This window comes from Nerophis ophidion, linkage group LG15 (assembly GCF_033978795.1).
Source record: "Nerophis ophidion isolate RoL-2023_Sa linkage group LG15, RoL_Noph_v1.0, whole genome shotgun sequence".
In the NCBI taxonomy this organism is placed as follows: Eukaryota; Metazoa; Chordata; class Actinopteri; order Syngnathiformes; family Syngnathidae; genus Nerophis; species Nerophis ophidion.
In genome coordinates this window covers 44,438,027-44,464,310 of record NC_084625.1, presented here as the reverse complement: position 1 = coordinate 44,464,310, position 26,284 = coordinate 44,438,027, and the positions used below count along the sequence as shown (strand labels likewise).

Below are 26,284 nucleotides of genomic sequence, written 5' to 3'. Positions count from 1 at the left end.
TTCACCGCAGCCCTCCTACTTTCAGGTATGACTTTATAATCTCACTAAAACACTATTAACACAATGAACAGATAAGGGATTTTCCAGAACTATCCTAGTAAATGTGTCCAATAACATCTGAATCGCTCCCACTGCCGCCTTTCTGTTTTTTTTGTGCTTCACTTTAACTTTCCTCATCCACAAATCTTTCATCCTCGCTCAAATTAATGGGGAAATCGTTGTTTTCTCGGTCCGAATTGATCTTGCTGCTGGCTATGATGATAAACAATGTGAGGATGTGATGAGCCCTACAACCCGTGACATCACGCGCACATTGTCTGCTACTTCCGGTACAGGCAAGGCTTTTTTATTAGCGACCAAAAGTTGTGAACTTTATCGTCGATGTTCTCTACTAAATCCTTTCAGCCAAAATATGGAAATATTGCGAAATGATCAAGTATGACACATAAAATGGACCTGCTATCCCCGTTTAAATAAGAACATCTCATTTCAGTAGGCCTTTAATGCAAAAGAGATGCTACTTTTCATTTTCTGGGTCTGAGTAGTATCAAAATGCAAAAGCATTATTTTTGTGTCACCAAAACACAAATAGAAAGTTAAAAACAAATAATTTAAATGTGTTTTACAGCCAATTTATTCAGCGGATTAAAACGTGCCCGCTCTGCTATCGATTGATACGCTTGTTGTCAAGGGGATGGTGACGCGTTGTCCTTGGTTTCAGACAAGCGCGCATGCGCAGTGCTCCAAACTCGCTGTCCAGTCATGGCGTCCTCGCAAACATTCAAGCGACGCTAATGTTTATAAACCGTAAATAATTGTCCTCCCCGAGGAGGAATATGCACAACGAGAAGGTAGGACTCTATTATTTTCGTTTTTGTGTTAAATTTCGAAACAAAATGTAAAATGTTTGACGAGTTCTTAGTGTCGCTTTTGAAAGAAAATGACGTCTGTTTTTTTTTTTTGTTATTAAACTTACAATATGTGCATAATGTCTTCTACTGTGTCTTTTAATGTTGCATTTAGAAACTTAGTATGGAGGATACATGGCCTGAGGCAGCGCTCACAAGACATATATCCAGGAGGTTGGACGAACACGGCAGGAAGCGACGAGAAGGGGACTCCGCCGAGAGACGTCGCCGAGACGTGGACCGGGAGTCCGTGGACGGACGTGACGGAAAGAATGGGGAACGAAGAAAGGAACGAGACAGACGTGGACATGAATCCAGGGAGGACAGAGACCAGATGAAGGAGAAAGAGGAGCACAGACATAGGAGGGAAGAGAAGGAAAAACGCCGGGAAGAACGCAGGACTGAGAGGGATAAAAGGTCCCCGGAGGACAAGGAAGGAGACCGGGACAGGGAACGCAGGTCTGAGAGAGACAGAAAGACACACCAGGAAAGGGAAGGAGATAGAAATCCGGAACTGAGGAGAGAAGACCGGGACAGGGACCGCAGAACTGAAAGGGACCGAAGGACACACAAGGACCGGGAAGGAGACAGACATTCGGAAAGGAGGAGAGAGGACCGGGACAGGGAACGCAGGACTGAGAGGGACAGAAGGACACATAAGGACCGGGAAGGAGACAGAGATTCGGAGCTAAGGAGAGAAGACCGGGACAGGGACCGCAGAACTGAGAGGGACAGAAGGACACACGAGGACAGGGAAGGAGAGAGAAATTCGGAACGGTTGAGAGATGATAGGGATGAGGAACGCAGAACTGAAAAGGACAGAAGGACACACCAGGACAGGGAAGGAGACAGAGATTCGGAGCTGAGGAGAGAAGACCGGGACAGGGAACGCAGGACTGAGAAGGATAGAAGGACACACAAGGACAGGGAAGGAGACAGAAATTCGGAACGTTTGAGAGATGATACGGATGAAGAACGCAGAACTGAAAGGGACAGAAGGACACACCAGGACAGGGAAGGAGACAGAGATCCGGAACTGAGGAGAGACGAGCGGGACAGGGAACGCAGGACTGAGAGGGACAGAAAGACACACGAGGACAAGGAAGGAGACAGAGATTCGGAACTGAGGAGAGAAGATAGGGATGGGGAACGCAGAACTGAGCGGGACAGAAGGACACACAAGGACAGGGAAAGAGACAGAGATTCGGAACGGAGGAGAGAAGACCGGGATAAGGGACGCAGAACTGAGAGAGACCGAAGGACACACAAGGACAGGGAAAGAGACAGAGATTCGGAACGGAGGAGAGAAGACCGGGACAGGGAACGCAAGACTGAGCGAGACAGAAGGACACCGCAGGACAGGGAAGGAGACAGAGACTCGGAACTAAGGAGAGAAGACCAGGACAGGGAACGCAGAACTGAGAGGGAGGAAAGAGGTAAACAAAACACATTGGACAAGCGTCACCACAACCTCCAGGAGGACATCATTTCCCTCACAGGTATGTGTCTCTTTTAAAAAATTCTCTTTACCTCCAAAGAGCAACACAGAAAGAACAAAGAAGAGCGAGAGACAAGACACAAGGACAGAAGACATCACGTATGCATCCGAAGCAAGATAAACGCACGTTTTGGCATTATATTTTTGCCTTACTTTTACTTTGCCGTCCATCAGGACGAAACGCCAAGACTGGTCGCGGAGGAAGGCGCCGACGAGGAACGTGCAGAAAGGAACAGGCGAAAAGAGAGGACACGCGGAGAAGACCCGCAGAGACATCTCAGAGACGGACAAAAAGAACAAGAAAGTCACAGCCAAGAGAGCAGAAGTGGGAAAAAAGCTGTGGTTAGTAGGACATGATGAACTGATCTGTAGATATTATTTTTCATGTGTCTAATTTGATTCAGGAGGACACAAAGCATGCAGGGGACGTGGCAGCTAAAGAAGCAGGAGACGCAGAACAACCAGTAAGACCCCTTCTGTTTTATTGTGTAATGTATGTGTTCATCTAGCTTGATAAACTCACCAACTCGTGATACCGATCATTTCTTGGGGAGCTAGCACGAGGCTAATCACTAGCCTAAATGCTAACGTGAAAACAAGACACATTAATGTCTTTCCCCATTATGAACGTCATACAAGGGATGTAACCATTACTTGTATTAACGATAAATCACGCTAAAACTCCTGACAAATTGTATTATCGTTTCATATCAAAATCGTTGTGAAACCGTGATTGATGACCGCAATTTGATAAACTCCTCAGACTGGTGATGCTGCTTATTTCCTGGAGAGGAAAGTTCGCTATATAGCAGTTGGCTAAAAGCTAGCGCAATGATCGCAAGCTTGCGAAGCTAATTGCTAGCTTAAACGCTAACCTGAATATGAGACACATTCGCTATTTCAACATGTGACTCTGCAGCCACATACTTGCCAACCTTGAGACCTCCGACTTCATGAGATTGGGGGGGTTGAGGTGCAGGCGCATACACATTCCCTTTCGAGCTGTCCTTGATGAAATTAAATTATTTTTTCCAATCATTTTGGATTTTGCAAGCGTATTTCTTCTTCTTACTCGTCGTCACCATGGATCTTCTTTGTTCTTCTGCTCCGTCTCCTTCTTGTTGTGGGTGCAGTTGTGCACTGAGCTCCAAAAGCTGTAGATGTTATTGTAGCAGCCCGGAAGAGTTAGTGCTGCAAGGGGTTCTGAGTATTTGTTTTGTTGTGTTTAAAAATCTACTCCCAAGTGGGCCGGACTGAAACAAATCATAGCACGATGACTTAGAAATAGAAAACTTAAGATTGATTTCTTTGTTTAGAAATATAACAAGCACATTCTGAAAATTTACAAATCATTTTTTTGCGTGTTTTTTTTTTACACTTTACATGTTGCGGTTAGTAGCATTCTTTATTTATTTGTCGTTATTAGGGATGTACAATAATGTCTTTTTTGCTGATATCCGATATTGGATATTGCGGGGGTGTATATTGTAGCATCCCGGAAGACTTAGTGCTGCAAGGGGTTCTGGGTAATTGTTCTGTTGTGTTTATGTTGTGTTACGGTGCGGATGTTCTCCCAAAATGTGTTTGTCATTCTTGTTTGGTGTGGGTTGACAATGTGGCGCATATTTGTAACAGTGTTTAAGTCAGGGGTCTCAAACTCAATTTTTTGAGAGAATTTCCGCACCCTAACACAACTTAAACACAAGAGAAAAAATACCCAGAACACCTTGCAGGGCTACAATATACAACACCTCAACCGACGCAAGTAGGGAGGGTGAGGCGTGGGGGGTTGGTGGTAGCAGGGGTGTGTATATTGTAGCCTGGAAGAGTTAGGTCTGCATGGGATTCTGGGTAATTGTTCTGGTGTGTTTATGTTGTGTTAAAATGCGGATGTTCTCCTGAAATGTTTGTCATTCTTGTTTGGTGTGGGTTCAGAAGTCTGGTACATATTTGTAACAGTGTTTAAAGTTCTTTTACGGCCACCCTTAGTGTGACTTGTGTAGCTGTTGATCAAATATATTTTGCAATAAAACACGTGCGTCTTGGATGGCCAGATGCAACATACAACTGGGCTTTCATGCTGTCAGTTCAGGATGTAGCGGTGGTTAAAGGCAGTGCCATTATGGCACTCCCTGAATAATGTTGATATGGTAAAAATTGACAGGGGCTTTGAGAAAATTGGTGCCCTGAAATTCAGGGGTCTCCCGGGAAAATTTGGGAAGTTGACAAGCATGACCTATCATCAAGCACCGTTTTAAATTAAACTCACGGACAACACCAACATTAAATTGACATATCAAAGCGCGGGCCGCATAGTAATGTCTCCGCATGTTTGAGACCCCTGGTTTAAGTTGTTTATACGGCCACCCTCAGCGTGACCTGTATGGCTGTTGACCAAGTATGCATGCATTCATTTGTGTGTGTGTGCTTGAAATTAACATTATCATTAAATCATTGAAAAGATCATACAACGTGTCAGCATTTCTTGACATCTTCGAGTAAAGTCCATTGTTGAACCCGTCCGACGCCACATTATTATGTTGTTTATATGGAGGAAAAGCATAGGGCTGTTAAGGGGTGAAGGTTTCAGGTGAGAGAGGACGCTAAAGGCAGTGTCTTTTATGGCACGCCCCAAATATTGTTGTCCGGGTGGAAATCAATTTTCGGGAGTGGCACTGAAAGTCGTCAGTCTCCCGGGAAAATCGTGAGGAGTGGCAAGTATGTGCAGCCATTAGATTCTTGCTACTTCTTCATATATACTTCTGAACAAATGAATCTCTCACATTTGGCAGATATTTGTTAACATGGCATGTGAGAAACAAGTCATTTTTATAGGTGTCTCGATTGCTGACATTTGTTTCCTATTTCTGTGGTACCGGAATGTAACTGTGGAACAGTCAGGATTCACTGTACTCCATTTTGTTTACAGTATATTGTATGAGTTGGGTCTGTCGGTTAAAATCGACTCACATCCTAATTGCGTTTTGTATTTATTATGAATCTTAAACAATTCAAAGTTTTCAAGAATTGATTTTTAAACAGACATTTTTAGGTCATCTCTATGCTTATAGCTTGTGTGGTACTTGAACTTTAACCCGTAACCCTAAAAGGTTTAACAGTATTAAAATTTGTATAGTAAATAATATATTGCTGGAATCGTGTTGAATCGAGAATGGAATTGTAGACCCAAGTATTGGAATTGAATTGAATCTTTAGATCCTTATCCCTAGTACGGGGTTATTCAAATACATAATGAAGAGGGCCCCAATTTCAAAAGCCCAAGATCTCAGAGGCCGGACATTAAAATGTGGGTGTTTTTTTAGAATAGCTTCCGCAGGTTTTATTCCTTTGAGACTGTGTTTACTTATTTACAAAGTAAATACATCGGTTTTTACGCCATACTGTCAATAAATTCATTATTCTGCACTAGCTACTCGTTTCCAGCGTGTGCAGTTAGAAAGGGAAGATAACAGCATGAAAAAAATTTTTTTTTTTTTTTTTTTTGATGATTGAGGCCAATTTTAAAAAAATGACTTTCCTTCCTAAGTTTTTTTTCTTAAGACCTTTTCCTTTATTTAGGTTTGTAAGACTGAAAATGTAAACATTACAAAAGTGTAACGTCCGTTGTGTATTTTACATAAGTAATGTCCATTTTGTATATTACATAATAAAATAATAAGGAAATAATAATAATAATAATAACATAACAGGTTTAGTTTTAGTTTTCACACAGCAAACATTGCACACATGTGTCTCAACACATTGCATTTGACCCATCCTCTTGTTCACCCCCGGGAGGTGAGGGGAGCAGTGAGCAGCAGCGGTGGCTGCGCTCGGGAATTATTTTTGGTGATTTTAACCCCCAATTCCAACCCTTGATGCTGAGTGCCAAGCAGGGAGGGGGTTGTAATAGAGATCCATCTGGATTCATGAACTTAATTCTAAACATTTCTTCACAAAAAAAGAAATCTTAAACATCAATATTTATTGAACATGTCCACAAAAAATCTAGCTGTCAACACTAAATATTGCATTGTTGCATTTCTTTTCACAGTTTATGAACTCACATTCATATTTTGTTGAAGCAGTAATCAATAAATATATTTATAAAGGATTTTTGAATTGTTGCTATTTTTTAGAATACTTTAAAAAAAATCTCTCGTACCCCTTGGCATACGTTCAAGTACCCCTAGGGGTATGCGTATCCCCATTTGAGAACCACTGGCATAAAAGATGTGATGGAATTTACTACTGCAAAGAGAATCTATGTAACAATATAACTAACAATACTGTACAGTGCTATTCTGGGTTTTTCAAAGTATGACTCAACTATACTCAACTCAAGCCAAAATTAGGGTTACAAGTCCTCCCCTCGCGAGTTACCGTAGAATGGTCGGAATTAACCCATCCATTAAACCATCCAGTCTTACTCACTAGTGTGAGCTAATAGCTCGAGATGGATACAATTTTATTTTTCTAAACATGGGAAGGAAAAAAGTGAGGGTGAAAGACAGTGCTGAGAATTACAAGTTGATGATAGACCATCAGAAACATGACCGAGTTTCAGCTACTTGGTTAAGCAATAGCACTGCTAGTCTGCACCGTACTGAAGCAGAATCATTCAATAAATCCATCTAAGGACGTTACAATAATATCTACACAGCGGACATGTTTCAATAAAAATATAGAGAAGCTGCTGATAGTGTTTGACAGGGAAGCATCTTGAAGGAGGTACTGTAGTAGTTCACTCGATTATTACTGAATTACATCATAAAGCTACGGTAGTTGTCTGTACTACTTTATATAGTTTTTTTTTTACAAAATGTTTACTCTAAAAGTTTGTTTTACTTTTTAAAAGGCATGTTACATGTTAACATGTGTGCAGTTTATTTACAGAGGATGGGCAACACTGTTTCGCTATACGGTTTTTTGTAGTTTTAAGTTATGTACCACCGAAAATATAATACAAATTTATCATAATTGTGATCCTACAGGGCAAAAATAACAAAACATTGTAAGTATGTCATATGTGAACAGTTGGCTTGCAGCTCACTCTGCTGGACAGAATATGTAAGCACAACATCTCTAAAAAAGTTAACTTTAATCCAGCACAAAGAGTTGATGGGAAACAATAACATTGCACGTCTTGTTTTGGATAGTTTACCTAATGTGTTGTCTGTTCAGTCCACTGGCATTATTTAAACCCTGTGTTTTTTCCCTTTGTGCAGGTTGCCATCGATGTGTCTTCGCATCAGTACGAGGATGACTTTGAGGTAGCATGATGATCATTGTATTCCTAAATCATGCATGTCTCCTCATGTTCCATTCATGTTTTTTTCTTCTTTTCTTTGCATGCATGTCAAGAGAGCGGTAAGGCTGTTTTGTGCTCAACGTGTGGCGGCGCCGCATGTTTCTCACTGCGTGATGATGTCTCATCCGGCAGGATTACGAGGAGGACTTTGAAGAACTCGAAGACAATGAAGGGGAGGGCGAGGAAGAGTCCGAGGAGGTGAAAGCCATCCAGCTAGCCATGGGTGAGGAGAACCAGAGAGTCCGAGCATCTCTTTCTACTCTTAGTAGAGAAGAAGAGGAAGAAGAGAAGATGCCCAAAGGTAAAGTTATGTTATTATAAATAAAGTAAAGATAACAATGATAGTGATGACGCTTGTACTGTCAGTAAAGGGATACGCCCAGACGCCCATTAAAAGCTCCCAGCGTGGGAAGTTCATGGATTTTGCGGCGGCCAAGCAGCGAGAAGTCATCAAGAAAGTGTCCAGCAGACAAAAGTAGGTCTTTCTTGCCTGAAGTGGTCAAGCTGGTGCTAGAGGATTGTCATTTACTGTGTGTGTGTGATGACAGGAAGCGCAGTGCAGACCTGCTTCGCCTCATTGACCTGGATTTGTCCACCACGGTGTCCCTGCTGGACCTGCCTCCTGTCAGTGAATATGACATGTACATTCGGAGCTTTGGAGCCGCCAACACAAAGCAGGTCAGTTGGTGTTTTTTTGTATCCGGCCACTTTACCATTCATAATAAACTCACATTTCTGTGTTTTTAAATAAACTGTAAATCTTGAAAATACACATATTGAACTACCGGTACTCAAAATGTGTATTGGTCTATCTCAGGTAACTTTATTTTACTGTTGTCTAAGATTCCTAAGACAAAGATGACCCATTTAGTGACAGGACTGAAACTAACAGGAATTATTTTTTAGGCTAGAATTAGCCATGGCCCATGTTGTTGTTTTTCCAACTTTATGAAAATACCTGGTATCCATTTCGTTGGCAGGGGCGGGGGGATAGACTTGAATCCAAGTAGGAAGGTTTAACATAAACTACCCTCCCTTTTTTGAAAAATGTGAAATGCTTTATTCCTCCTAGTAGCGGCAAACCCAGTATGGAACACTTCACCATTCACTCAACAGAGACGTCATAACCTATTCAAAGCTCACATTTATGCATTCACACACATCAACATTTGGGAACCAAGAAGGGGTGATAGAGGAAAGGTAAAAATATGATAAATCTATTTGTGGCAGCTTTGGACCAACTTATGCTTCACTTTTGCATCTCATAGCACATAACTGTAGTGCATTCAAGGAACCTTAATTAAAGTTCAAAACAGAGGCGTCACCAGTTTTTTAAGACTGGCGGATTAACCCTAGGGGTATAACAGTACGTGTATTTGTATTGAACCGTTTCGGTCCGGTTCGATGGTGTACCGAACGAGTTTCCACACGAACATATTAAGTATCTGCCTATGCTAAAGTCTTAACAAGCTGCTCCGCTTCGTTCTGCCTCTGTGTCTGTCTGTAAACAGCACCCAGCATTTTCCCACCCACACAACGATCTGATTAGTTACACGTAAAGCGGTAACAGCCAATCAGCAGTGTGTGTTCAGAGCGATAAGAGCCAATCAGCAGTGCGTATTCAGAGCGCATGTGTTACGACCGCAAAGCCCTGTGTGTTATTTCACTTTACCTTTTTCTGTGTTGATTGAGCTGTGTTGAAGCAGCAAAAAAGGACATGATGTTAAATTAAGAGTTTCTGTCTGCTAGCTGATATAATAATTTAAGTGCATCATTAAGCCTACATGAACTCCATGGTGTTCAGCGATGAATAGTCTGTCCTATTGCTATTGTACTATTTTTTTTTTAGCTATAGTTCCATTAATCATTAGTAATGTAGCAGCCGAGTTTTAAATGGCAGCGTCCCTGCTATCACATGTTGATAAAAAATATGATATTTACATAATAAAAATAAACTACAGGCTACCCAAATGCTGTAATAAATTAAGCATAATGAGTTGACTTGAAACTGTTTAATGTTGCACTTTTTATATGAAGAAGAAAGAAAAGTTTTGTCATTTAATTTAATCTGAACAACTTGAGGCAGTTTAATGTTGATTAACGTGGGCAGAATTATAATTAGTGCTCTCAATGTTAAAAGGATAAAGCCATTGTTTACAAATTTGGTAAATAAATAACAAAAAAAATTATATTTTGTTGTTTTCTTACTGTACCGAAAATGAACCGAACCATGACCTCTAAACCGAGGTACGTACCGAACCGACATTTTTGTGTACCGTTACACCCCTAGTTAACCCCCAATAGATGCGCTAATACTAATTAGAATAATGACATATTATTATGGTTATTATTAATCACTAATCCTGAGTCCATCCATCCATCTTCTTCCGCTTATCCGAAGTCGGTCGCAGAGGCAGCAGCCTAAGCAGAGAAGCCCAGACTTATCTCTCCTCAGGTACTTCGTCCAACTCTTTCCAAGGCATTCCCTGGCCATCTTGGAGACATAGTCCCTCCACCATGTCCTGGGTCTTTTCCGTGGTCTCATAAAGGTTGGACGCGCCCTAAACTCCTCCCCAGGGAGGCGTTCAGGGGCATTCTGACCCTCCTCTCGATGTGGAGCAGGGTAATTGAATATTTTCATAGCGAGAGCATAAGAAACCTGTTTAAATCTTCTGAATGTGTATTTTTTTAAACTTTAAGACAGTCTAGACATGAAATAAAACCCTTTTGTCACCTTTAGACTCGTTTAATCCAATGTAAAAATGCTGCCTGAGGCTGAGTTTATTAGGTCACGATACTGAACTCTAATTGGTTTGGTCTCATCTAGTGGCCAATACTATTTAGTATTAATATCCGTAGCTCATTTAGACATTTTAATGCTTAAAAATGCTTAATTTAAGCCAAAAATAATTTAAATATCTGCAATATAGCGAAGCCAAAAACGTAGTAATGTGGTGAGGAAACAAAATACGATCCAACATTTCTAAATGGTTTCAATGATTATATTTAATTGGAACATTTTTGTATCCAGGATCAGCCTAAAATGTTTTTTCAGTGTTCAGGGTAGTTTACATGATTTTTTTTTAAATTGGATGTAATAATTATGCAATCAGATTTATGTGCAGGATACTTTGCTTGATTTAAAAATATATATATTTCACAGTGCATTTGTTTTTTTTTTATATCAAATAGCAACATTAGGTAGAACAGTCCTATCCAATATCTCAAATTGAATATTATTATTTGTCAAATTGTCACACAAAAACCTGCTTTCTATTCGACAAAGACCATATATCTGCTGGTTAAGTTTGTGTCCTACCTAATAAGGTAAAAATTTTTTGCTCAGGCTTACGTACAGTGTAACGAGGACAATGTGGACCGGGATGTCCAGACAGAGGAGACGTATCTAAGTGACAAGTGGACACAACATCCTGCAGAGCACTGCGGCGCCTGTGGCGGTAGGAACACACACATATTTTCTTCCTGTCTCTCATCTCCTTTTGTGGAAGTTTTTGTCTGCATGTTGCTTCCCACTGCACAGATCCAAACGGGACACATGACACGCGAGACCTGAGCGGGATGAACATGGATTCGAGACGCTTGGCTGCGTTTCTGCGCTCCGCCTCCCAGGTAACATTTCAGAGCAGGCGAGCATCGGGCATGATGCTAGCGGGACTGAGCTGTGCTGTGTGTCCGGACAGGTGATGGCGGTGCTGCTGGAGGAGGATCACGCTCAGAGGAGCTCCTTCAAGGGGAGGACCACGCAAACGGACACGCTGTCTTTCAGTGACGGAAGTGTGCAACTCAACACCGAGCTGCCTTTTCTTCTTGGTACTCCTTGAGCGTGTGGACTTTGTACCAGAGGGAAGGTTTTAAATGTTTTCTTCCTGCAGGTCGCGCTGTCAGCTTGCTGAACTTCTCTACCGTCCAGAGACACACGCTGCTCTCCGTCCACCAGCCTACAGCTTCTGTGGCGCCACTTGGCGACTGCAGCATCATCTGCATCTGGAGGATGTGGGAGCCCTCCAGGCCTCAGAAGATTCTCCTGTTCGAGTCTGAGGTGATCCCTCTCAGCTGAGCGTGTGCCGAAGCGAGTGCTGAAGCTTTCCTTCCGTCTCTCAGGTGACGTGCTGCTCTTTCAGCCCGGGAAAGTCCACGTTGGTGTTTGCGGGAACTTCCATCGGCTCGGTGGCGCTGTGGGATCTACGCGAGCCTGACGGGGACCACGAGCGCCTGAGGATCGACGAGGAAGAGTGGACCTTTAGACGACCTACCTTCTCTACCGGTATGCCAGCGCACAAATGAAACCTCTTTGAACGTTTATATAGCGGTATAGCTCGGTTGGTAGAGTGCCCGTGCCAGCAACTTAAGGGTTCCTGGTTCGATTCCCGCTTTTGCCATCCTAGTCACTGCTGTTGTGTCCTTGAGCAAGACACTTTACCCGCCTGCTCCCAGTGCCACCCACACTGGTTTAAATGTAACTTAGATGTTGGGTTTCACTATGTAAAGCGCTATGAGTCACTAGAGAAAAGCGCTATAGAAATATAATTCACTTCACATTTGAACACTCATTCCTCTTCTTCTTTCTTTTTATTGTCTGGCAGACAAAGGTCCTCATTTATAAAGGTTGCTCCTCACAAAAAAGTTGCGTCAACAGGAGTGAAATGTGCATAAGTAACGTTCACCACAAACTTTGGTAGTTATAGAAAAATTATATGCACAAAATGTTGCGCACTCTGTCAATCTGGCTAGAACTTGTGCAAAGGTTTCTGACACGAGAATCAGCTACGGCCGTTGTTAACACCGAATAAAGCTCATTTTCACATGAAACCAGTGCAGTTGGCATGTTCTGTAAATGGGAAATAAAAACAGAATACAATGATTTGTAAATCATTTGCAACCTATATTCAATTGAATAGACTGCAAAGACAAGATACATAATGTTCAAACTGGTAAAATTTATTTTTTGCAAATATTAGCTCATTTGGAATATGATGCCTGCAACATGTTTCAAAAAAGCTGACACTAGTGGCAAAAAAGACAGAGAAAGTTGAGGAATGCTCATCAAACCTTTATGTGGAACATCCCACAGGTGTGCAGGCTAATTGGGAACAGGTGGGTGCCATGATTGGGTATAAAAGCAGCTTCCATGAAATGCTCAGTCATTAACAAACAAGGATGTGTGAGCAATAGTCAGTTTAAGAACAACATTTCTTGGGGACGGCGTGGCGCGGTTGGGAGAGTGCAACCTGAGGGTTCCTGGATCGATCCCCACCTTCTACCAACTTCGTCATGTCCGTTGTGTCCTTGAGCAAGACACTTCACCCTTGCTCCTGATGGGCCGCGGTTTGGGCCTTGCCTGGCAGCTCCCGCCATCAGTGTGTGACTGGATGTGTGTGACTGTGGAAATAGTGTCAAAGCGCTTTGAGTACCTTGAAGGTAGAAAAGCGCTATACAAGTATAACCCATTTACCGTTTCTCAACAAGCTATTGCAAGGAATTTAGGGATTTCACCATGTACGGTCCGAAATATCAACAAAAGTTTCAGAGAATCTGGAGAAATCACTGCACCTAAGCGGCAAGGGCAAACACCAACATTGAATGCCCATGACCTTTGAAACCTCAGGAGGTACTTCATCAAAAAGCAACATTGGTGTGTAAAGGATATCACCACATGGGCTCAGGAACACTTCAGAAAACCGCTGTCAGTAACTACAGTTCGTCGCTACATCTGTAAGTGCATGTTAAAACTCTAATATGCAAAGTGAAAGCCATTTATCAACAACACCCAGAAACGCTGCCTGCTTTGCTGGGCCCGAGCTCATCTAAGATTTACTAATGCAAAGTGGAAAAGTGTTCTGTGGTCTGACGAGACCACATTTCAAATTGTTTTTGGAAACTGTGGACGTTGTGTATTCTGGACCAAAGAGGAAAATAACCATCTGGACAGTAATAGGCGCAAAGTTCAAAAGCCAGCATCTGTGATTGTATGGGGGTGTATTAGTGCCCAAGGCATGGGTAACTTACACATCTGTGAAGGCACCATTAATGCTGAAAGGTATATACAGGTTTTGGAGCAACATATGTTGCCATTCAAGCAACGTCTTTTTCATGGACGCCCCTGCTTATTGCAGCAAAACAATGCCAAGCCACATTCTGCACGTGTTACAACAGCGTGGCTTCATAGTAAAAGAGTACTACACTGGCCTGCCTGTAGTCCAGACCTGTCTCCCATTGAAAATGAGTGGCGCATTATGAAGCATAAAACAGCACAACGGAGACCCCGGACTGTTGAACAACTTATGCTGTACATCAAGCAAGAATGGGAAGTAATTCCACCTGAAAAGCTTCAGAAATGTGTCTCCTCAGTTCCCAAACGTTTACTGAGTGTTGTTTAAAGGAAAGGCCATGTAACACAGTGGTAAAAATGCCCCTGTGCCTACTTTTTTGCAATGTGTTGCTGCCATTTAATTCTAAGTTAATGATTATTTGCAAGAAAACATACGTTTCTCAGTTGGAACATTTAAATATCTTATCTGTTTAGTCTATTCAATTGAATATAAGTTGAAAAGAATTTGCAAATCATTGCATTCTGTTTTTATTTACCATTTACACAACATGCCAACTTCACTGGTTTTGGCTTTTGTACATGCAGATATAATGTGGTGGGTCATTGAAATTTATTTTGAGCATTTTTATGTGATTGGCAAAAATGTTTAAATGGGTTGGGCGGTTCATGTTGGACTAGTATAAATTGTTTCTAGGACTAAACACCCAAAAATGTGGATTCCAGCACAATATTTCATTAAGTAAAATCATGTTATGAATTTAGGAAATTATGATATTTAGCTTTTTTCAATACATTTGGGTTTTAGGAGTTTACAACACAGTTGGAGTTCTGCTCTGATCTCTCGCAGCCATGCTGCATATACACAACTACTAAATAATTTAAATTATCATTATTATTGATATTATTGTTATCACTTAAATATGTTTACAAGATAAACAATTGTGCAAAAAACAGTGGTTGTGCCAATAATATCTTGTATGCGTGCCAATTTTTCACGAGAGCTTTAGATATTGGGTCATGAAACACAATGTCTGTGTTGCATTACTTTACAAAACGAACATATAAATAATGTATGAATTATTTCAAGAGAGACTTGGCTAACAGGAGGACTAAAACATGAACACGTTTTTCTTCATCTCAGCAACCGTTCTCAAGTCACTGTGGAAGTGACACTATGATTGATCAAACATAATAATAATAATAATGGATTAGATTTTTATCGCGCTTTTCTATTGTTAGATACTCAAAGCGCTCACAGAGAAGTGGGAAACCATCATTCATTCACACCTGGTGGTGGTAAGCTACATCTGTAGCCACAGCTACCCTGGGGTAGACTGACGGAAGCGTGGCTGCCAGTTTGCGCCTACGGCCCCTCCGACCACCACCTATCATTCATTCACCAGTGTGAGCGGCACCGGGGGCAAGGGTGAAGTGTCCTGCCCAAGGACACAACGGCAGCGATTTGGATGTCAATAGACGGGAAGCGAACCTGCAACCCTCAGGTTTCTGGCACGGCCGCTCTACCCACTACGCCATACCGCTCCTAAACATTGACATACAAAATATTTTTATGAGACATGATGTTATTAAGCCTTCCCCAAAAAATATATTGTTATGGTGCTCGATGTAAAAAACACTAATCTAAAAATATTGTCCTTTTGGAGTTGCCATGTCCCTTTTGAGGTCTTTCATTGACAGACCAACATGTGATCCTTTAACTCATCAGCATATTCATGAGCTATTTAGCATGACCATTTATGGTTGTGGGAAGCAATTGCGCATAATTCACTGAAGGTGTGATTTAGGAGTATGTAGAAGTGTGCGCTGCATGCATTTTTTTGTGGGGGAAACATACATTAGGAGGATGGCTTCATGGTGGAATGTGGGTTAGTGCTGGTGCCTCTCAATTTGAAGCGACCCTGAGAGGGACAATCGTTAGAAAATGGATGGAAGGATGGGTACATTAGGTATGTGCTTATGCAATGTCGGAAAAAACACACACACTTTTATAAATTAAGCCCCCAAGTGTGTTATTTGTTTCAGTATGGTAGCACCAAATTAATTCTGTGGTGTTTGGAAAAAACACTGAGAGGTTCGAATTACTAGAAACACTCTGTGTCTGTAATGTTGTGACTGCCGGAGGTTATGTGACATGTTTGTGTTACATAAGAGCAGCAATCACTCAGTCTGTCTGCCTGTCGTCTAAAGACGCGCTGTCCTCAGCCCATTTTTCACCCGTGACGGCCGTGGAGGTTCTTCCCGCCAACGTGCTGGGGGGCCCGGGGTCAGAGGTCCCCTTTTTGGCATCCGAGGAAGGTGAGGCATGCTGTACATACACAGACTCATGGAGGTCTTAACGCAGTTCTAACACTTTTTTGCAAAAAAAAACAGAGTTGCTGGGATTGTCCTTCCAGCTGGCGTCTCTCGATGAGCGCGGCCTGTTGAATCTTTGGGTAGGTTGGCGTCCGTGTTTGACGTTGTCCCGTGCAAGAAACCTGACTGGGTGTTCCCTCTGTGGCCTTTAGGTGGTGCTGCAACTCCCAAAAGCCAACGAGGCAGGTTGTCAGACTGATCTAGGTGAGAAGTATTTTCCTGTAAAGACTAAACATATACAATACTTACCCATTCCTACACTTTTCTTACTAGCATATAATCACTTTGACTTATTTTCTCACTGTCCAGACAATCTTGTACAGAAAATACACAAGACATACTAAAGATACCTTGCAGGAAAATGAGTCTTTCATTAGTGTGCTCAGGCATACAAAGTAAAAGGACATGACGTAAGTTAGGTCATGTTAAAAAAATATGTAAAAAAATATATCTGCTACATAAACGTTTGGAACGCAACACATCACAACTGGTTGACTAACTACATAACTTAAATGATACACAACACAACAATTTGAATGTTTAAAAACCTAGTTAACTGAAAAACCATTAAATAATTAAAATAGCCGCACGTTTAATGTGAAACAACTAGCTAGCTGAATGATAATCAACTAAATGATTTAAATTTAAAAAAGTAACACAATGTTTAACATGTAACATCCAGTTGACTAATAATCAACTAAATAGCTTCAATTGAAAAATCACAAGTTTAATGTGTAACAAACAACTAGGTGATAACCATTTAACATAACTTAAACTAAAAATAACAACTTTAATTAGGAGGGGGAAGAAAATCAACCAAATACCTTCAATTAATTAAAATGTTTATTGTGTAACAACTAAAGTTGTTAACTAATAATCAACTAAGTACTTTCCATTTAAAAATATCAAGTTTATTGTGCTGCGATGAGGTGGCGACTTGTCCAGGGTGTACCCCGCCTTCCGCCCGACTGTAGCTGAGATAGGCGCCAGCGCCCCCCGCGACCCCAAAAGGGAATAAGCGGTAGAAAATGGATGGATGGAAGTTTATTGTGTAACAAATAACTACTTGATTAATAATCCACATAAATAACTTACACATTCAAATTGTTAATTTTCTCATTTAAGTTATTTAGTTGATTATTAGTCAACTAGTTGTTAAACATATATGCGTTTTAGTTTAATAACTAGTTTGCTAATTAACTAAATAACTTTTTTTTTAAAAGAATACAAAATGTTCACAAAATCCACAAAATACACCATCAATTAAAATAAGAACACAATTTTTTTTATTGCGTAGCACTTGTAATCCGATATTGATGTTAGTCTGAAAATAAAATGTGTATGGATTGTCTCCATTTTAAAACATTTGCTTCAAAACACTGTAAAAGTGAACATACAGAAAAAAAAGTATGTTACATGAGATACAAATGAACTCTTCTGTGACATTCCAACACAAAATAAATGCAGAAAACAAACACGCGAGCACGATGCTTTACATTGGATATGCAATATACTGCACATGCTACTAATTACCATTAGTGGCTTCAACACATCTAGATTTGGTAATTAAAACTAAGATATATGTTTCAATCAAACCGCTGGTGAGTAATATGCAGTGTTTGGGGAATGGAGTTAATAATGATGCAAGTTTTTCCAGCAACGAGTAATCTAATGTGTTCCATATTGTTATCAACCAATAATTTAGGCTACAATATCGGCTAATAATCAAAATGAATAACTTCAACTAAAATGACAACACACCAAGTTTAGTGTGTAACAAGTTGACTAATAATCAAATAAATTATATGAAAAAAAAAATTTCTTTGCATTTCTGTAACTTACTGTTTATACTGGGGCCTTTCACAAACCACCAATTACAAACTTTCTTCTTCATAGGTTAATTGAAGGGGGGCACAAAATATAACGAGGAGCAACAACACTCCTTGGAAATGTTTGGAACTAAAAGTATTAATTTTCGTTTGTAAAATAAGGGAAGTACAAACATGGAAAAAAGATTCGGAGTACCATAGGGAAGTGTTTATACTTACTGTACAACACTGCATATAAACACGTTAAATATGTACAAAAAAAATACACAGTGTAATGTATCATTTAAGTTATTTTGCAAGTGAAGTACACAGAGTGCAGGGCTGTAATAAAGTATGCATACCAGTACATGAGGTAATACAGTATGCAAACTGGCGCATTGGTATTACATTATGCAAATTAGTAGATGTGGTTATACAGTATGTATACTAGTACATGTGTTAATACAGCATGCATACTAGTACATGTCGTAATACAGTCTGCATCCTAGTACATTATACAGCATGCATACTACTACACGTGGTTATACAGCATGCATACTAGTACATGTGGTAATACAGTATGCAAACTAGTACATGTGGTTATACAGTATGCACACTAGTACATGTGGTTTTCAGCAGGCAAACTAGTATATGTGGTTATACAGCATGCAAACTAGTACACGTGGTTATACAGCATGCAAACTAGTACATGTGGTTATACAGCATGCAAACTAGTACACGTGGTTATACAGCATGCAAACTAGTACACGTGGTTATACAGTATGCACACTAGTACATGTGGTTATACAGCATGCACACTAGGACACGTGGTTATACAGCATGCAAACTAGTACACGTGGTTATACAGTATGCAAACTAGTACACGTGGTTATACAGCATGCACACTAGTACACGTGGTTATACAGTATGCACACTAGTACACGTGGTTATACAGCATGCACACTAGTACACGTGGTTATACAGCATGCACACTAGGACACGTGGTTATACAGCATGCACACTAGTGCTTGTGTACATTTGTGTGAGCATGTAAATCATTTTGTCTTGCAGGTCTGAGGCCAGGTGGCAAAGTGAAGCTTCTCCACAGTTCGTGCGTGGCGACCGAGGGGTGAGCTATGCCAAGCAGCATATGATGATACGTTATGTGATAAGGATGCTTTGCCAAGCAGCATATGATTGATATGCTATGTGATGAGGATGCTATGCCAAGCAGCGCGCAATGATGCTTTGTCAGCGTCTGAAAATAGGCTACAAAGTGTCTTACAGCTGCTCCAATATGTCACATGATCTTGTGATTTATTCTGATTTTGTCGCCTCAACATTTGATGGAAACGTATATATGTGAAGCGGGTTGTTTAAAGACTCTTTTAACCTTTGACCTGGCCTGCCTGGCAGGGTCTGGCCGTCGCTTGCAGAGAAAAGCGGGCCACTGCAGACGCTTGCTTTGAAATTCCTCCCCACCGACTGCAGCCACTTCTTCATTGGCACCAGCATGGTGAGCTCTCGTTCAATCTGGCGGAAATGTCAACCGTCTTCATGTCTGTGTTCCACCTCTCAGGGTCTGGTCAGTCATGGAACCACTCAGGGTTTGAAGGCCCCACCCAAGTTCTACAGCGCTCAAGAATTCGGAGCGCGACTCGTTGACGTCAGTTCCATCCATTTTTCTCCTTTCAGGCCAGGCTTGTTCTTGGTGAGCATCACATGCTAAAAAAAATGGCTGCCACTGCACCTTGACCAGCTTCCTGTCTGTCCGCCAGGTGGGCTGCGGGGACGGAAGCGTCCGGCTGCACCGGGTCAGCTGTGACAAGCCGGTGGCTGAGTGGAGCGACAGCACGGCCGGACAAGCGGTGGTCTCACTGCAGTGGAGCCAGACCAGACCTACCGTCTTCTGCGTGCTGGACGCCGCCTCCATCCTCCACGTTTGGGACCTGCTGAAGAAGGACTCAGACCCTGTGGTCTCTGAGCATATGGACAGGTGAGGCATATCAGGCCCCGAAGATGATGAGGATAAAATTGTTGAAACTTGACAACTTTATTCATCCAAACATGTCAGCCGCCATGTGAGATGGCCAAGTCAATAATGGCGCTACTGGCTTGTTGCAATCTAACACCCAAGTTGTTTCCTTCCTGTCCAAATAAGAGCATGTTGTCTAATGTCTCTGAAGACAGCTAAAGTACGGTCGACAAGTTCCGTATGTTAGCTTTCGGGGTGTCCCGATCAGATGTTGGTTCAATACCAGCAAAAGAAAAACATGTTTTGATTGATTTCAACTTGCATTTAAAATTTCCGATACAAACAGTTCTGCAGCGCGTTTACTTGTGCAAAGTTCAAATCTAAATGTCCTCCAGCTTGGTCCAAGGTTGGCTCTTCTTTTTTAGTCAAGTCCTTTACAAAAGGTAAACATTGTATGCCATAGGCCAGGGTTCTTAACCTTTTTCACCTTGGGGCCCAACTCTTTCACTCCAGGGGGACCCGGGGTCCACTCAAACACTAGCACTGAATTAGTCATCTTACTCTTGATTTGAATGGTATTCAATAATTCTATCTAACCTACCTAAAGTTTAAAACTTTGTCAAATGACATAAAACGTGGTAATCACAAAGATTATTATTTATTGAATACGTAAACCTTGCGCTTAGGTCAGGCTGTGCATAAAAATAAATACTAACTAAATATACGGCATAAGATGGGCCTCATTAAAACTGACAAAAAATACATTTAAATACAATTATGTTGTGATAGAAAAAAAAAGATAAACAAATCGTATGTTTCTTAACTAAACTGTCAATAAAATTATACTGCAAATAAAAATATATCTTCACCAATTTAGTCATAATTTTTGTGCTTAAAAAACGTTACCATGACTTTAGCTCCAAACTTCTTTGATTAATCTTGTCATTCCTGCCACAAGTGGTGAAAAAGTGTATTACAACTGAGTACTGCTGTGGCCCATACAGACCACAGCTGATAAACACATTTTTGGCGGCCCTCCAGATGGCGCTGGTGGCCCAACAATGGGACCCAGCCCTATGTTTAAGAAGTACTGCTATACACTACAAGGAGCGAGCAGATACCCAAAATATAAGCACACAAGCTAGACATTTGTAATATGTGTCCTTGCAGTCGAAAACCGCGCATTTGTCAATATAAACAAGTGTCAAATAATTATAGTTACATATTACTTACACATAGAAAATCTCCAGGGCAAGTATCCAGTAACAAACATGTCCGCGTCATTCAAATTACTGTGTTGTGAGCTAATTTCTTGAATTACTGTGGCCACTTTGTCACCAAGAAACAATTACCACTCAACTTCAACTTAATGACAGCACAAGTCCATTTCAAACAGTTAATAATAAAATATATATATTTTTTCATACCTACCAATGTAGGTATTGACTAATTCCAGCTGATCTAGCATTTTCCAGCACTCCACGCTACAAACTAATAAAAGTGTTTGTATGTTTTCTGCTGATATCGTATCGGGTGATACGATACGATTTCAACTTGGCTTGTGAAGGAAAAAGTTGGACAGCCTTAATTAGCGTGTATGTGCACGTAGCATATAATTGTCCTTACTTCTCGGACAATGATGCTGCCAATCTAGCCTTACATATTCAAGAATAACATGTTGTTTTTAATAATCTAGCAGGTTTCATGTGTTCAGGCATCGCTGATTTTTTTTTTTTTTGTCCTCGCAGGCTGACGGCCATGACTGCGTTTGGAGACCCTGGACAACAGAACACATATTCTGGAATAGCGACGGCGCAGCAGTCAGGCAAAATAGAGATGCACTATTTCACACAGAACTTCAGCCTCCAAAGTAGCGAGGAAGAGCAAACGTTGGAGAGAATTAGCCAATCTCTCTGAACAGTTGCACACTGACATGATAGATCATGTTATTCTTTGACAGCAGATGTCAGATTTGCTATCCCGCACGCATTTTCACCTGCAGATATGCTCTTCGGTTGCACATTTTGTGGCATTTGTATGGTTTTAGTTTCGAGTTAAGTCTGTTAGCTGCGAACAATCTGCGCGTAGATACCAGCAAATCCGAGAACTCCCTTTTGTAATATTATGCAGCGCATTTAATTATTTTCAGTCAATTCTGCTTCTATTTGGAAAAAAAAGTATGATTCCATTACCTGCCATCGCAGAACCACTTAAAAAAGGATCCCAAAACGCACAAATTTAGAGTTGAACCTCGATTTAGGAACTTAAACTTGAACAGGGTTCGTAAAGAGAAAAGTTTGCACACTACCGGTCAAAAAGTTTTGGAACACCTCATTTATAGCAATGAGTAAGTACAGTAGTACGTAAACTTACCAGCTTAATTGGTTCTGAGACGGAGCTCTTAACGCAAAACACTTGTATCTCAAATCACTGCCATCTTTTGAAATCATCTCAGTTGAAAACAGCACAATTTTATTATATAACATGTCTTTATAAAGCAACAACACACTTTTAGATACAACATATTGTATAATAACAGTACAATAGAATGTGCTAATAACTCCAGCAGTTTTATGAAGTAAAAGTATTCCGTCAAATACACCATTTGCAGCTTTTCCATATTTTCATGGATAAATGTCCACCATTTAGATATTATTTTTGCATTCTTGGCTTCTGTTAGACTCATTCTGCTTCAATATGGTGCAGACTGGCAGTGGTAAATAGATAAAATAAATCAAAATCATGTTTTGGATTATTTATTCCTCAATTCAATCATCTGCTATTTCTTCTTCTCATCACTGACCGTACACTCACTCTCTGGCTATCAGCAAATGCTAACGATTGAGACTGGATGTTTTGGTCAGATCTTACAAGCTTCACCGTCACATTTGCTATGCCAACTAATGGCAGAGATGCTTGTAACTCAAATCGTTGTTTGCATAACAAAGCACAACAATTAGCACTTTTAAACTGAGGTACCACTGAGCGTCCAAGCATATCACTGGTACTTTAGATTATAACAACTATTTTAATACTGAACATCTTTTGCTGTCAGTCTTATTGTTTTGTAAACACAAAGTCCACAACTATTTGGACAGTGACCGTTTTTTATGCGTTTGTCTTATACACCATAAATAAATCCATCTTTATATGCGTCAGCATATGATTGAAGTGTAGATTTACCACTTTAGTTGAAGAGTTGTGACAAGATGTAATTTAGCATGTAGGAATTAAAGCTACAGATATGTCTGAACACGGCAGCACGGTGGTACAGGGCGTCTGCCTCACAATACGAAGGTCCTGAGTTGCGCTAGGGATCTTTCTGTGTGGAGTTTGCATGTTCTCCCCGTGACTGCGTGGGCTCCCTCCGGGTACTCCGGCTTCCTCCCACTTCCAAAGACATGCACCTGGGGATAGGTTGATTGGCAACACTAGTGTGTGAATGTGAGTGTGAATGTTGTCTGTCTATCTGTGTTGGCCCTGTGATGAGGTGGCGACTTGTCCAGGGTGTATGCCGCCTTCCACCCGATTGTAGCTGAAGTAGGCTCCAGCACCCACCGCGACCCTGAAAAGGATAAGCGGTAGAAAATGGATGGATGGATAGATATGTCTGAACACATACTGAAAGTATGGGCAAAATTTTAACTTTGATGAAAATATTTTGCAGTAAATAAAGCCTATGGAAATCTTTAAAATATGAGTATTAAACTGGATGAATATATTTACAGTTATGTCATTTAAATCATTGAAAATTAGATTAATGTTATCTATTTAATGTCCTTGCAATTTCTAAATGGTAAAAGCCATTAAAGCTGAAACTTAACACTTCAATCACATGCTGATTTGTTTATTGATTTCAAATGTTTTGTTTGTTTTTCAAAAAAATGTAACTATCCAAATATTTCTGAACTTTCTTTCTTGGTTTAAAACAACACTGACAGGTAGTAATGTAAAAGTGGTGGTTAAGTTTATAGTACAGTACCACTCAAATGTTTACCTACTTCCTGCTATAAATGAGCTGTTCAAAAACATTTGACGGGTATAATGAAGCAAATTTCCCCAAACATGAATAATTGGTTCCAGCCTGGACTAAAGTCCCCATTTTAGTAAAACTTTGTTTTGTACAGCATATTTAAACAAGCATAAATAACACAGCCAAAACAACAACTAGCTGAACTGTCCTTATACACAGCCGCTCTGCCGACACGTACAAACATTCTGGCGTGCTCAGAAATCGCAGAATTCTTTAACTTTTATAGCCAGGTTGGTAAAATGATCAAGAATAAAACATAAATACTCAACTTCGTCAGTGAATCTTCTTGGCGTGCAGGAGGGGAGAGGCAGTGTCGTACAACCTTGTGAGTACTTGCTGAAAGTTTCAAACTACACATCGCTCATATTGAGCTCGTGAAATTACCAAAATTCTGTAAAAAGGTTAAAAAAAATCACAGTAGCAAACAACCTGAGTGAGGCTTTTGTCATTGCAAATATTAAAACACCACTGCTGCTCGTTTGTGCTGTTTAATAATTCTAAACTACCAGTGATGTCACCCCCTCACCTTGTCCTAAACTTACCAAACTTTACCTTAACATCAAAACAGTAAAATGTTTGTGCTTTTTTAAAATGTATTTTGTGAATGCCCAAGCATCCACACATATAGTATTGTACACCAAAAATCCTCTTATTATTCCGCCCAAAAACTTAAGCGCTCTCCACAGCCCACAATTTTCATCCGATCGGAACTGTTCAAGTATCAAAATGTTCGGCTTGACCGGGAATCGTGAGCTTGCCAAACAATTAAAAAATATATATATCCCAGATTACCCAGAATTCCTGGTTTTCCTAATCGTTTTGCCAATTGAAAATGAATGGGCCATTTTTCGAACTTACACAATTCCCACATTTCTCAACCGATTCGAACCGTTTCACCATCCACACACTCCACTCCCCTTGGACAATCAAACTACCAAACTTTTTTCCCAAGTTCAAAAAGAAATCCAGGAAGCCCTAGAAATCCCAGTTTTCCAAAGCTCTATTTCCACCTCTTTCTGAAAAGTTTTCACACTCCACATTTTTTTAGCCCTTTTTGATCATTCCACTTTAAAAAATTTCTTGTTAGTTGGGACAACAAAAGTTGTTTTTTTTGGTGTAATTTCCAGGAATTCGAAATACCAATTCAACCACTTGGAAAAATTACAACACCAATCCATTGATATTATCTAGGTCAATCGTGTTAGTATCACTGGTTTTCCCCAAATTCTTGAATTTCTAGGAAATTCGCTTTCGAATGAATTGACATGTTCATACTTTTACAATGTCCAAAATTCAAAACATGTTGCGCTATTTTTGTAACCCAATTCCTACCTTTCAACCAATCCACACACACTACTTTGCCTATATATCAAACGCAAAACTTGTTTTGCCTTTCTCAAAATTCCCAGAATTTCTGTTAATTTTTTCCCCATTGACAATAAATAGGAAATATACAAACCTCTCCATTCAAGCATTTTAGTGCCACTTGCACAAATCGGCGACTTGCGCACATAGAACATTCACACCCAATCCCTACCAGAAAGGCAAATTCTAATTTGTGTTAATATTTTATTATCCACCTTGTCCAAATTTCTCCGACAATCACATTTGTGCTATTATGGTTAACGTTTTATTATTCACACAAAGTCTCTTTATTTTGTTTAAATCTCTCCAAACGTGTCCCAAATATTTTTGCTGTCCATAATAATATATGTGGTATTGATATTTCAGTATCAATGTGCACGTCACTAAGGGTGGAAATAATGGTAAATCGATAACAATAACACCATAAAAGCACAAACGATTTATTGACTGCACAAACCCAAATGGTTGGGGACATATTTTTTTAGATTTGCCACTTGTGAAAAAAATTTTTTTTTAGAATTACTTAAAAACTTTCATCGACAAACACACATTTTTACGGCACAAATGAACGGCAATGGTATTTTAGCCGCAATGGCTGCACCACCGGACAAAAAATGGCTGCGCTGCGAGGCACACAATGGATGAATAAAACGTTTGTAGACTGATACCAAAGCATGTATATATTCGGCAAGTGCTTCGGAAATCGAAAAGTTCCTACAATGAATCATAATATTTCTCCAAAGATGGCAGGTCTGTGATAGTTTAGCTGATAATGTATATTAGCACTTCTATGATATTTTTACTTGATCACGGGACCAAAGATTTTACTGTCTTGTAATGTTTGTACTTTTTCACTGACTTTCTACTGTACAATATTAAAACATATCAAACATACTTTTAGTGTCCGCACAAGGAAATCTTTATATTCAAACATTGCATTTTA

General features: G+C 40.3%; 1 protein-coding gene across 1 annotated transcript; it reads left to right on the top strand.

Annotated features, from left to right (window-relative positions):
* Positions 1-732: 732 nt before the first annotated feature.
* Positions 733-26,235, top strand: dync2i1 (dynein 2 intermediate chain 1). The gene is made up of 22 exons (XM_061922230.1): positions 733-851; positions 1,024-2,344; positions 2,447-2,505; positions 2,581-2,748; positions 2,811-2,870; positions 7,635-7,679; positions 7,850-8,018; positions 8,084-8,192; positions 8,266-8,395; positions 11,064-11,175; positions 11,259-11,347; positions 11,419-11,548; positions 11,611-11,777; positions 11,840-12,002; positions 15,996-16,103; positions 16,179-16,240; positions 16,313-16,364; positions 19,040-19,097; positions 19,385-19,484; positions 19,548-19,679; positions 19,747-19,964; positions 21,692-26,235. Exons 1-22 carry the CDS (start codon positions 837-839, stop codon positions 21,858-21,860), a joined length of 3,636 nt encoding a protein of 1,211 aa, XP_061778214.1. The 5' UTR covers positions 733-836; the 3' UTR covers positions 21,861-26,235.
* The last annotated feature ends 49 nt before the right edge of the window (positions 26,236-26,284 follow it).

Excerpts from the sequence above, each read along its gene's own strand:
- dync2i1 (XM_061922230.1), top strand. Across the intron at positions 2,749-2,810 it reads GAAGTGGGAAAAAAGCTGTG|GAGGACACAAAGCATGCAGG; the intron begins GTTAGTAGGACA and ends AATTTGATTCAG. Across the intron at positions 16,365-19,039 it reads AGGTTGTCAGACTGATCTAG|GTCTGAGGCCAGGTGGCAAA; the intron begins GTGAGAAGTATT and ends TTTGTCTTGCAG.